The sequence below is a fragment of the Polypterus senegalus genome, chromosome 3 (genome assembly GCF_016835505.1).
Source record: "Polypterus senegalus isolate Bchr_013 chromosome 3, ASM1683550v1, whole genome shotgun sequence".
NCBI lineage: Eukaryota > Metazoa > Chordata > Cladistia > Polypteriformes > Polypteridae > Polypterus > Polypterus senegalus.
In genome coordinates this window covers 12,177,004-12,191,080 of record NC_053156.1, presented here as the reverse complement: position 1 = coordinate 12,191,080, position 14,077 = coordinate 12,177,004, and the positions used below count along the sequence as shown (strand labels likewise).

The following is a 14,077-nucleotide window of genomic DNA, read 5'->3' as shown; positions in this document are numbered from 1 at the left end:
TCACATACGTCTGCCACTCACAAATATGGAATATTCGATAATTTTCCTTAATAAATAAATGACCAAGTATAATATTTTTGTCTCATTTGTTTAACTGGTTTCTCTTTATCTACTTTTAGGACTTGAGTGAAGATCTGATGATGTTTTAGGTCTTATTTATGCAGAAATCTAGAAAATTCTAAAGGGTTCACAAACTTTCAAGCACAACTGTACATGTGAAACCTTTGCTTTGTGTGCTTTTCAGAAAACGGACTTGTCTGCAAAAAATATTCAGCCCTCAAAGGCTTAAGAAAGGCAAAGAGGATGTGAGGTTATATAGCGCCCTGCCGCGTAGAGTACAACACAAGGGAGGTCAGGCTTGAGTGGTGTGACACACTCATCTGCAGTCCTGTGCGCGGTTTTGATCTTCAGATTACACAAGAGAAGGCAAAGCAGGGCTAGAGAAAGTTCAGAGAAGAGCAACAAGGCTGACAAGTGCAAGACTGGATGAACGAGCCGAGCCTTTACAATCTGAACAAAAGGAAGATTAAGAGATAACATGACTGACGTTTATAAAAAAAACAATGAAAAGAATTAGTAAAGTGGGCTTCAGTTAATACAGGCTGAGCCAAAATGAAGTACAGTATCCCATTTCTCAAGGTCATTGCATGAGGCAGTGGGTGGGGGGGCGATCCCTTGTAGTTTTCATTCGGCCACATGCCTTGGTCCGGTGAGCACCGTACATTCGCTGTCAAAGTGTTCTTCAAAAACAACAAATCCATCATCACTGCACACCGCGCCTTCCGAACGCACTTCAGCATTCCTCCTGACGGTGACATCCCAAATTGGAAAACAATTCTAAATTTAGACAGAAAATCTCCAGGCCGTCCTCCGACTGTACGAACGAACGCCCGAAAACATCCGAGCTGTGAGGGCGTCCATTTTGCAATCTGCTAGACGTTCAGCGCGCTTCTTCTGCCTCGGGCATTTCCAACACGTCTATGGTTTTGCATGAGGACCTTCATTTATTTCCATCCATACAACATGATGACAGTGCAGGAACTCGCTGAGAGAGGCTGGGAGAGACGTAGAGAGTTGTGCGCCAACGAGGTGGCTCTGAGGATAGTGATCTGCACTGGCAATCGGAAGGTCGCCAGTTCAAATCCCGTAAAATGCCAAAAGGGACTCTGCTCTGTTGTGCCCTTAAACAAGGCCCTTAACCTGCAATTGCGGAGCGCTTTGAGTAGTGAGAAAAGCGCTATATTAATGCAAATTATTATTATTCTGCAAACTGTTCATCGAGTGTCGAGGCTCATTGCCATTTGAATGGTTCCATAAATAATCAAAACTTCCACTATTGGGCCGAAACCCACCCTGGTGAACTTCAGAGAGCCCCTCACAGTGAGCACATGTGTTACAGTTTGGGGCACCGTTGCAGAATTTGGCATTGTAGGCCCTTAGAGGGGTGCAACGGTCACCGTCACTTCAGAACGTGACATTGAAATGCTAGAGAACTAAAAGAAATGGATGTGGTGGACGACTGGAGTGACGGCTCATACGGCCTGCGCGGAGATCCATGCCAGTTTTCCCGTGGAAGCTGATCTCCCCGCGCGGTGATGTCTGGTGGCCTTCACGTTCGCCTGATCTCGCTCCATCTGATTTCTGCCCAAGTTGAACGTCTACACACACCGACCTCAAAACCTTGAAACCCCTCGAGGACGCTACTCACCTTGAAATGGCCCAACGAGTCGCGCGAATGTTCTGAAATCGTCTCAAAGAGTGTATCGCTGGTGACGGCCAACACCTTCAAGAAATCATTTTAAAATACAGTGGAAAAAAATCTAGTTGGTGTATCCTTTCTTGTGTCGTAATGACATTTCATTTTGTAACGTTTTTGTAGAATAAACGTTTGAGATGTGGGACTTCTTTTTGGCTCACCCTGTAGTTTAAATTACGTTCTTCAACAAAACACGGGGACACACAGAGACACCTAAAGGCACTTGTCACACAAATATTAGCACCCTTGTCTACACACAGACACAGTCATTGAGACCTGGCATAAGTGACCAAGTAGTGTGGCGGACAGCAGGACTTGTGGGACCTTCAAAACTCTGAGCAAAAATAGGACTGGCAAACTTGTTGGGATCAATGGTCTGTCCTCGTCACATTCTAATAATGTATCAAAATGGAGGCTCCTGTATGTTATTTATTTTAATTACCTTCTCCTTGTCACTTGCTTCACGGGATACCAGGGAGCCCTGCAATGAACAGAGAGACAAAAATGAGGTCAAACCCTTGTAAAGATAGCAGTCATTTGAAGGCAGAGAAGCTCTTTAATATGATGCCCCCAAACACGCTCTTGTGAAAAAGTATTTGCCCCCTTCCCGATTTCCTACACTTTTGCTTATTCATACTTCTTCATTGTTTCTGATCACCAAACAAACTCCATATAATACTTACTTCTAAAATTTTTATTTTTATGCTGTATTGAGGTTTTGTTCTGTTCTGTGTGTTGTATTTTATTGACCCCCTTCTTTTGACACCCACTGCACGACAAGCCTACCTGGAAAGGGGTCTCTCTTTGAACTGCCTCTCCCGAGGTTTCTTCCATTTTTCCCTACAAGGTTTTTTTTTTTATTGTCGTCTTATTGAGTCAAGGCTGGGGGGCTGTCAAGAGGCAGGGCCTGTTAAAGCCCATTGCAGCACTTCCTGTGTGATTATGGGCTATACAAAAATAAACTGTATTATAGTGTATTGTAATACAAAAGACACAGTTTTTAAGTGACCACTTGATTTATGGAACTGGGGAGGTTCACCAGCACCTCCAGTGCCCTCCACAACGTTTGGGACAAAGACTAATCCCCGATTCCCACTCTGCTCCACAGTTTTTAAACTACAAATTAAACAATTCAAATGTTGCACATTGCAGGATTTCATTTAAGGAGAATTGCACACATTTCAGTCACACAAACCCGCTCCCCCCCATTTCAGGGCACCATAACGTTTGGGCATCACAGGTGCTTCCGATTCCTCAGGTGGGCTTCATTACTTCATAAGGTAACTCAGCTTGCTTCTACCCTTAGGAGTCTGTAGCTGCCAGGGGGTCCCCAACGCCGGTCCTGGAGGGCCCCTAGCAGCTGCAGGTTTTCATTCTCACCCTTTTCTTAATTAGTGACCCGTTTTTGCTGCAGATTCACTTCTTTTGAATTCATTTCGATTGACTTGCTCTTGAAGACTCGGGCCCCTTGTTTCTTTTTCCTTAATTAGCTGCCAAACAATAATGAGATAAAAAAAATGAGCCAAAACATGACCAGCAAACTGTGCGGATCATACATTATCTTTCTCTATATATAAAATCCAATGTCTGTCTGTCAGTCCACTTTTCATGAGAGAACTACTTCACGGATTTAGATCTTTTTTTTCTTCTATAATTTGCTTGAACATTCCGGTTGATTTTGTGACATCTCTCATTGCACCAAGTATCAGAGTTCGCTTGCGGTACCGAATTATTCGCACTCATCCGAGAGAGAGGCTGCGGGCCGAGGGGAGTGGGACACGTGATGTCCGGACTTGGGAGCTGGGCATGTGGGCAGTGTTCTGGAGTGTAACTTGCCTCTGCTTAGCTCGCGATCACCTGTTTGTTCATTGATTTTTAAAGCTTGTCCTGTTTCACTACTATGCTGGTGGAGCCGCTGGGGACGGCTAGGCTGAAAATAAAGAAAGGTGAAGATCTCAGGAATGTTGATCTGCTCAGGTCCCCAAAACATCTGACCAGCGCTCTTAGAAAAGAGAAAATCAATTTTGGAAATGTCTGCCATTGCACAATGAGAGCGGCAACAAGGCATGCAATTAAAGAACAGGTTTAATTAACAACAAGAATCAGAGGCTAAATGAGCGACTGGTTGGAATGAAATTGGTTGGTTGGAGTTTGAGGCCCTGACTTGGTTGGTCTTCTGTTGGCTCACTCACTTCACATTTCATTTCTGTTTGGGTGCCATCCTATTCTGCTGGGCCCTTCAATTGCTCCAGGGGCGCTGTACAATGGCTGACCCTGCGCTCGGACCCCAAGGGGTATGCGAAAAACCAAGTCATTTCCTTCAGGATTAAGTAATACTAGGGTGTTGTACCGTGTTAGCCATTATGAATGTAGAGAATAGCCAAGCAAAATGACACCTTTTATTGGCTAACTAAAAAGATTACAATATGCAAGCTTTTGAGGCAACTCAGGCCCCTTCTTCAGGCGAGATGTAATCTTCAGGATTGATAAAGTATAATTGTTCTGCCCCACATCTTGTTAGCTGAGACTGTTATTTGTTGAACTGGGCTCCCCCTTCATCTTGTCATTTATTAACACACCAGTCAGTCACGTCCCAAACTCACAGTGGTGCTGTAAATATCTATGAAACTCACGTAAAGCACGTAGGTCCCATAATAAACATCTGAATACAATACACCCCATGTCTCTCACGTAGACACCCCTTTATCTCTTGTTTTGGTCACGTCCAAAACGTATCCTTAGGGTATATAAACCCCTGGGTCTGCTTAGTTGTGGTACGCAGCAATTTGAACTTCGGTCTCCACGCTTCTCTTTGTCTTGATCCAACCGTGGAAATCACTCGCCTTGCAAGTGGCTTTTAAAGCTGTATTGTTTAATGTATACTGTCTGCTATGTATTGCTTTGTAAATCATTCTTTATGGTCTTTGATTGTACACCTGTATGTTTCTTTTGTATAGATTTCAGTTTACAATGAAGTACGACCAGTAAAAGCCTTCAAGAAAGCTCACCCCTCGTCAATTTTTATGTGGATGTGCCGAGTTGTTTAAAGCTCTCTGCGGCCACGTTGCACAGACAGTGCGGAGCAGAAAAATAATAAAATCCAAAATTAGAGATAGAGATAGAGATAGAGATAGATAGAGATCTATATATATATAGATATATATAGATATATATATATATATATATATATAGATAGATATAGATATATATAGATAGATATATATAGATAGATATATATAGATAGATATATATAGATAGATATATATATATATGGAAAGAAATGAAGCAATTCAGAGGAACAAATCTTAAAAAACAAGTTAATTAAAAATTAATTCAAAAAAAGTTAATTAGGAGTAGAAACGGGTCACTAATTAAGAAAAGGAAAACCTGCAGGCACTGGGACCCTGGGGACCCCTGGTAGCTGCCATTGTTCACCATGAGGACCAGAGCTGTGCCAGTGAAAGTTTGTAGCCCGCGTAAAGAATCAGCGCAGATGGCAGCTCTTTAGCGGTTTGGCTCTCCTCGGTGGATGGGGATGGACTGCGGATTTTCATGGAGTGTCTTTGGAGCAGACTACGCTACTCGCTTTTCACTTGGTTGAGTTGTGCTACGTAATTATATTCTGTCTCTGAACTAAAATAAAAATCTATTACTCAATCAATCAGTCCCATGTTTAGTTGCAAGAGTCAGATTAAATTTCAATTCTTTATTGTCACGTGTACAAGTGCCATGTACAATGAAATGCTTGTTTGCATGCACCCCTGCAGACAGTGAACATAGACAAAAAAACAATAATAAATGAATAAAGTAAATAAATAAAACCAAATTCCTAGGAATAAAAACAGAGACAGTGGCAGAAGTATATGTGCAGGTAGCAGCGGAGGTGACACCGATTACCGATTGTTCACGAGTCTGATTGCAGTTGGGTAGAAACTGTTCCTGAACCTGGAGGTGTGCATCTGAATGGACTTTAGTCGCCCCCCCGATGGGAGGAGGGTGAAAAGTGACAGTGCAGGGTGGCTGGGGTCCCGCCTGATACGGTTCACTTTTCTTGTCACGGTTTAGGCAACAAAATTTACACTTGAACATTCCTATTAAAAAAAAGTATGAATTCAAGTGCAGGTACAAAATTTTGGGTGCTATATGCCATATTTCTAGGTGTGTTCACATATAACGAGCAAAGCCCCTGCCTGCCTGCCCGTCATCGCACATGGAACACTGACTCCCTCCCAGACCATTTTTACCGAGACGTGTCCCGCTTATTCTTTCAAAAAGTTCCATTTTTGTTCAGATACTTCAAAAAGATTGCACCATACAAAGTTATAAAATTTCAACATTTCCCATCGAAATGCATTTGGCGAACTTGCAAACCTGTCTGTCCTAAAAATGGAGAAACGTTCAGCGTGACTTCAGCTAGGACTTGGTTTACAGATTCAATCTTACCTTGAGGGAGAGGCTGCTTGGACTTGCGTATCTGGTATTTTTTTCCCCCTCATTAAAAACTCACCTGAATGACCAATTCAAACCAATCAGATGCCAGGCAGAGTGTGGGAACAAACCGCTCACACCACAGCGCCCTCTCCTGGTGCTTTAGGCAAGTTAACTAGTCAACTAGTACAAAATGAAGTCACTTCTCCAGAAATACGTGCAAGGGGAAAGCAATTATGGAAGCATAAATACTGGAAGATCAATACGATCTGACGATTATTCTTGTAAAGAACCAACGTTATCAACTGGTAGGTAAATGGTGTTTGAATTAATTAATGATACAGAAAAGGTGCAGCGGCCTTAACTGATATAAACACAGCGTGGGATTAAAAAATAGACAGTGGCATCAGGACGTTGGGGGAACGTTGGGGGGTGCTTCGATGGCTTAAGCCCCTGATCTTTCAGTCCCCGATATACACAAATAGTCATGGCAAGCTCCTGATCTTCTTGTCCATCAGGTGCCATGTGTATTCCCGTTAGACAATAAATCGGTTTGTTTCCAATTTCTTATTCACATCATTTTAATGAATTCCTGTGTTTGAACTCATTAACAGCTAGATGGGGAACTGATTTCATTTGCTTTTCACAGGATAGTATTGACACAGATCATTAATGGGCATTTTGTAATAACAGATAATCTTTCAATTGCTAATACAGTCATATGACAAAGTTTGGGACCCCCTCATAATTCTTTGGATTTTTGTTTCTCATTTGCTGAACTTCCTTTAATATCTGACATGCCTTATGGAAACAGTAGGATTTCAGCAGTGACATTAAGTTTATTGGATCAACAGAAAATATACATCATAACAAAATTAGGTGTGTAAATTTGGGCCCCCCCAACAGAGATATGACATCAATACTCAGTTGAGCCTCCTTTTGCTCCTTTGAGCCTCCAGACGCTGTCCTCCTGTAGCCTGTGATGAGTGTCTGGACTCTGGATGGAGGTATTTCTGACCATTCTTCATACAAAATCTCTCCAGTTCAGTTCAATTTGATGGACAGCCTGCTTCAGATCATCCCATAGATTTTCAATGATCTTCAAGTCAGGTGACTGTGACGGTCATTTCAGAACATTGTGCTTCTCCCTCTGCATGAATGCCTTTGCAGATTTCCAACTGTGTTTTGGGTCATTGTCTTGTTGGAATATCCAAGCCCTGCTTAAGTAACTTCAACTTTGTGACTGATGCGTGAACATTATCCTGAAGAATTTGTTGATATTGTGTTGAATTCATCTGACCCTCGACTTTAACAAGGCCCCAGTCCCTGAACTGGCCACACAGCCCCACAGCATGATGGGACCTCCACCAAATGTGACAGGAGGTAGCAGGCGTTTTTCTTGAACTGCGGTGTTCTTCTTCCGCCATGCAAAGCTCTTTTTGTTCTGACCAAATAACTTCATTTGTGTCTCATCAGTCCAAAGCACTTTGTTCCAAAATGACTCTGGCTTGTCTAAATGAGCATTTGATACAACAAGCGACTCTGTTTGTGGCGTGAGAGCAGAAAGGGCTTCTCTCTCATCACCCTGCCATACAGATGTGCTGAATTGTAGAAGCGATGTCCAGATACACCATCTGCAGCGAGATGTTCTTGCAGGTCTTTGGAGGTGATCTGTGGTTGTCTGTCACCATTCTCACAATCCTACCTCTTCATATGCCGCTCCTGTATTTTTCTTGGCCTGCCAGACCTGCGTTGGTTTAACAGCAACTGTGCCTGTGGCCTTCCATTTCCTGATTCCATTCCTTACAGTTGAAGCTGACAGTTTAAACCTCTGAGGTGGCTTTTTGTAGCCTTCCCCTAAACCAGGAGACTCAACAATCTTTGTTTTCAGATCTTCTGAGAGTTGCTGTGAGGATCCCATGCTGTCTGCCACTCTTCAGAGGAGAGTCAAAGGGAAGGAAGCACAACTTGCAATTGACCACCTTAAATATCTTTAACCACTCGTGATTGGACACACCAGTCTATGAAGTTCAAGGCTTAACGCGCTCATCCAACCAAGTCACCAGTGTTGAGCAGCGACAGGCATTCAAATCAGCACAATGACAAGGGGACCCACATTTGTGCACAGCCAGTTTCTCACATTTGATTTAATTTCTTACGACTAAATACGGCGTCACTAAAAATCTTTGTTTGGAAAACGCCGCAGTGTTCAGATGTTCCTAGGAAATGAAAGACATACCACTGTGATCTGTTGGAAGAAGAGTCAATTATTATGCAGGCTGAGAGGGGGGGGTCCCAAACATTTTCATAGGACTGTAATTAGATTCATTTCTACTGGGTACACTGTTAGGTTTAAGAAAGTCGATTAACAGTTTGTGACAGACACTCCACACATGTCTCTTGAACTGCAGTCTGCTGTGCACGAAAGCCATTAGGCCACCACAAGCCTCTTTGTATTCCTTCCTTCTTCGTCTTTTCCCACTTCTGTGTGGGGTCGAGGTGCATCAACCACCACCAGCATACAACTCAGTCCTGCATCTCCCTTCCTCAGTCAGACCCCTTTAATTGTATCCATCCACCTCCGCTTTGGCCCGCCTCGCCTTCTCTGCCCATCCGCTCTTTTGCCCACATATTCCTCGTCTCTCTTCACAGGTCCATACCACCTCAGCCTATTTTCCTGTCCTTTTTTTTAGATTTCTCTCCCACTTTTGTTTGACCTCCGATGGTCTCATTTCTAATTCTCTCCACTTTCGTAACTCCACACATCCATCCCAACCTTCTCATTTCTCCCACACTCCTTTACTGCTCATGTCTCCGCTCCAGAAGTCTCTGCTGGTCTTAAGTATCCGACCCTTCACCGTAACTCATTGATCACACAACACTCCTGGTACCTTCTACCGAATGTTCCATTCACGCTGCCTGCACTCTGTGGTTTATCTCCACATTTAATTCTCCATCTTGGGTTCCCACCGATCCCCTGATATTTAAACTTCTCCACTCTTTTCAATAGCAGGCTAACTTCTAAATCCTGACCACCGTTACACCTCGCATGTTTAGTCTGCTTCCTATTCACAGTGGGGAAAAAAAAAAAGTAGTGAACTCGTCGACGTGTTTTTCAGTACTAATTAGGGCTGGGCGATTTGGCCTAAAATCAAAATCTCGATTAATTGAACATTTTAACTCTATTACGATTAATGAACGATTATTTTAATTAATTTTTTGCCCTCAAGTTTTGTATAGTAAATATGCTCACATATTACAAGTGAGACATTTTTGAATGAAGGGTGCATTACTTTTTTTTTTTTTTTTTATTAATTTTGTTACAATCCATACAAAGCCATCAAGTTTTTACAAAAAGAAAAATTGAGTGAAGAACAGATCGATCGAAGGGTGCATTACTTGATTTTAAAATAACTGAAGGAAACGCACTACTGTCTGTGATTATTTATTGAACATCAATGTTGAACAACTCAAATTAAAGCACGCATTGCCTAAAACGAACAGTCACTTTGTTCTTATAAAAAAAGTAAAAATAAATAACTTGCACTTTTGGAAACAAAATAAAATTATTTTCAATGTTTTTCTTATTAAAAGTATCTCTTCTAAATAAAACAACTCGTATATCCTGTAAATAATATTTTAAACAGCGCATTTCTTGCATCTTCTGTAAACAATTTGAATGTGCAATGTATCAATGTAAGCATCAGATCGTGGTAATGAAAATCGAACTCTCTAAACACTGTTGCATGAGGTGATCTTAGCGCTCTTATGTCACTATATGAACACGAATTTACTCTTAAGTTCTTACTGAGAAACACGAGCATGTTAACCTTTTCAGGTTTCAGGCAGGACCCCAGGCATGTAACAAGGTTTCCGCCCGAACTGAAAACCCGCTCTGATGGGGAGTTAGTAGCTGGTATGCAGAGATACTTTTTTGCCACCTTACTTATGCTTCCTCCACCAGTCCAGTGGATCTGCCTCACTATCTATCCAGCATGGAGGACACCAAATAGCTGCTCATCTGTGCACCGTTGTCTGTCGTAATGGCTGAAAGTTTTTCTTCCGCGAGGTCCCATTCAGAATTCGCAATCATATTTGCCGTGTGATCGGCTGGAAAATATGCTGTCTCAAGGCATCTCTGGCGCAGCTTCCAGTCGTCGTCAATGTAGTGCAAAGTAAGGCTCAAGAATGGGTCCATCGTCCTACTTGACCAGAGATGCGATGTGGCTGCAAAGTGTTGAGCAGCTACATTTTTACAACATGTCTTGTACATGTCTGGCAGCGCAGTTTTAGAAAAATGTGAAAATCGCGATGGCACAGTGTATCTTCTGTCGAAGGTGTTCAAAGCCGCTTCGCTCCACTGTAGCCAAGGGAGTCAGATCCTTTGCGATGTAATAACAAATAGCGTCAGTTATTTCTTTCCATCTTCTTGACCTCTTCTCATACCGTGTCGCATTTGTGAACGCTTGTGTTATCGACATCTGCTTTGCGGAGGCACTTGTTGCTGGGCGCTTGTCGGTCTCTTTTTGGTTTTTTTTTTTGAGCCATGCACTGTTCATATTCAGTAACGTGATTGTGCTTCAAGTGTTGAAACAAACTGGTGGCGTTACCTTTGGGCGTCGAAACTGTTTTTCTACGGTGTCTACATCTGACTTCATTTTGTTCGATGTCATCCTTACTGAAGCCAAATGTGTCCAAATGACGGAGACTGCGTTTTTCTTTGGTACAAGCTGCTCTTGTTGCTCAGTTGTGTCAGTGTTTAAGCTCTCCATGCTCGACATGTCTGCAGAATAGCGTAACGTAACGGAGCGGGGTCACGTGACTCCACACGCGGTAGTGTTTTTAAAGGGAGAGTAATCGAAATAATCGACCTGGAAAAATTTGATCGATTATAGGTTCTGAATGTCGATTTCTTTTCGAGTAATCGCCCAGCTCTAGTACTAATTTATTTCTAATTTGCACTGTCCCGTGGCCCAACCTGCGTATTGGTGAAACAGGCCAGGGAGGAGGGCCCTACCCGGGACCCCCACTCCAGATGTCACCATCGGCCCGCAGCCTCTCTCTCTCTCTCTCAGATTAGCACGAATAAATCGCTCCAGCAAGCGCAATGAGAGAAGTCGCAAAATCAACCAAAATGTTCAAGCAAATTATAGAAAAAAACAATCTAAATCTGTTAAGCAGTTCTCTTGTTCACTAGCTAAGTGCAAGGAAGATGCACTCCAACATGTGGCGAGAGGTTGAATGACTCGAATAGAGGCTGGCGTGTGAGTGAGGAGGGTCCTGCCCGGCTCCACATTCCTGACGTCACGCTTCCCCCCCTCCCCTCGGCCCGCAGCCTCTCTCTCGGATTAGCGCGAATAAATCGCTCCAGCAAGCGCACTATGACACATAGCAAAATGAGAGAAGTCACAAAATCAACCGGAACGTTCAAGCAAATTATAGAACCCGCCATCCCCGATATAAATCTCTGAAGTAGTTCTCTCGTGAAAAGTGGACAGACAGAGTCACAGGGGGCTTCGACCTGGCCGGGACACCCCAGAGGAGGGCTTACGCCTCTCCCAGACCACGTGGGGGCGACCTCAGGTACAGAGCTTTGAAGCTCAACCCTGTAGGGGCCCGTGGTCACCACCAGGGGGCGCCCCAATGCCTATGGAGCCCAGGACTTGAGCACTTCCGCCACACCCAGAAGTGCTGGGGTTAATAGGATTGGGGACACCCATAGTGCTTTGGGGTGCGCAGCTGGCACTTCCGCCACACTGGGGAGTGCCAGTGGAAGATTGTCGGGAGGGGAAGGAAGGATGGATGGATGGACAGATGGATAGATAGGCTTATTGACATGAAATTTATGCCAGATGTCAGTAACAACCTAAGAAATCCACACATACAAAGAAATCAAAATAAATAAAGTTGATAAGTGAAGTGAAGTGATAAAGTGGAATGACACGGGGACTAAAGTATGGAACACAAAGAGGTGCAGAAAGGCCTGGAAAGCCAAGAAAGCAGCGGACATCTGCCAATCCTGATAGCCCCCTTAGCAGTGCAAATGAATATCAGCTGCTTTAGTCGTAATTGATGGGCTGTCATTACTGAGGTGTCACACAAGAAGCATTGAATGATGGGTAAAAGCACAGCGCTCTCTCAAGACGTTGACAAACACATGGATGGCATTGGTGACAGATGTCTTTCTACACCTATGAATGTTCCAGTGAGCACCGCAAGTGGAAAGAACCTCATGTCACCATAAACTGGCCACGACCAGGTGCTCCTCGCAAGATTTCTGTCAAACAAAGAATCAGAAGAGCCAAGGACCACTCGCAGACAGTTTCAGGAAGACCTGCAATGAGCAGGTCCAGTAAGTGATGTACTCCACCGCGCGAGACATTGAAAACATTTGGAGAAGCCAATGAAGTACTGGGAGAGCAGAGTCTGTTGAGAGGAGAGCAAAACTGAACTCTTTGAGAAATGGCACTGCACACCATCACCTCAAAAACACCACTGGCAGACTTCACAGAACTGAAGGAAGGATGAATGGAGAAATGTAGCGGGACCTTCTTGATAAGAATCTGCTGCCATCTACCAGGATGCCGAAGATGAAACGGGGGGGTACATCAAGACAAGGACCTCAAACACACAACCAAGGAAACTCTCAGTTGGTCTTCAGAGAATAAAGAAAATAAAGCTGCTAGAATGGCCCAGTCAATCACCCGACTTGAATCCCACTGACAATCGATGGAAAGAACTGAAGCTCAAAGTTCATAGAAGAGGCCCCAGGAACCTTCAAGATCTGAAGACAGTTTGGGCCAAAACCCCACCTGAGGAACGCGTGCGACGAGTTTCTCCACTTTTCTACTTAGTGAGCGTGTTCAATGCGTATTCCCTGGGTCATTCCACTTTATTATATACTAGCTGTGTAAGCTTGGGCTCCTAGAAACCACAGATTCTGGCACTTCAATCGATCGCTTGCATTGGCTTTGCATTAGCGGCTAAGCGAGGTTCTCTTTTCTTTGAGCTTCATTGCTGGACAGACAGACACACACAAACACACACTCACTTCTACGCGTAGACATTTATACAGAAGATCACTTATGGACTTGTTTGTTTTGATTTCTTTGTACGTGTGAATTACTTGGGTTGTCTCCGAACATCTGGTGTAAATGTCACGTCAGTAGCCCCATTACAAATACATTTACTGAGAAACACGTTGATGTGTTCCACACTTATTTTCCTGGCTGTATCTTCAATCCTCTATTTTTTCCACACCTCCTCTCTGGTGTTACACAACACAGTAATGTGTCATCAGCACCCTGGTTCTGGAGATTGGCATTTCATTCCGCAAGTCAACACATCCATAATCGGATCACGGAGGTAAAGACTTCAAGAGGATGCCTGGTGCAGACCCCTTCTCACTGGGATCTTGTCCGTTACCCCCAACACATGGGGTCACATTCTTTTATCGTTTTGAATATGACTCACTGTTACGAGACAATTTATTGAACAAAAATAGAATAACTGACACTTGGATGAAGAAAATAACTGAAATGCCCCAATTTTCACATCCATTAACTTAGTCGCTGAACACCCTGATGTCATGCCATGCGAACACGGTCTGAATTGTTATATTAATATTTCTTGTACATAGTAAATCCAATAATAACATTTACACAGCACTTCTCTCACTACTCAAAGCAATTTACCTCGACAGAGGGGAGCCACTTCAACTCCCACCAATCTGCAGCATTCACCTGGATGATGTAACAGCAGCCATTATTACGTCAATACGCTCATCACACGAGCGGTTAGGTGGCCAAGGGTAGTTCGTCAGCGACGCAGTCCAAGGGCTTAACGGAGGGTGAGATGCAGAGTCGGGCGTTGATGAATTGCACTAACGCCTTC

At 43.5% G+C, this 14,077-nt stretch overlaps 1 protein-coding gene across 1 annotated transcript in view; it reads right to left on the bottom strand.

Moving 5' to 3' along the window:
- Positions 1–2,144: 2,144 nt before the first annotated feature.
- LOC120524838 (phosphatidylinositol 5-phosphate 4-kinase type-2 gamma-like) overlaps positions 2,145–14,077 on the bottom strand; it is a 52,825-nt gene continuing 40,892 nt past the window's right edge. Inside the window, exon 6 of the mRNA XM_039746619.1 lies at positions 2,145–2,237. Within this exon, the coding sequence (XP_039602553.1) occupies positions 2,160–2,237 (78 nt within the window). The 3' untranslated portion in view covers positions 2,145–2,159. The remainder of the gene's footprint in view (positions 2,238–14,077) is intronic.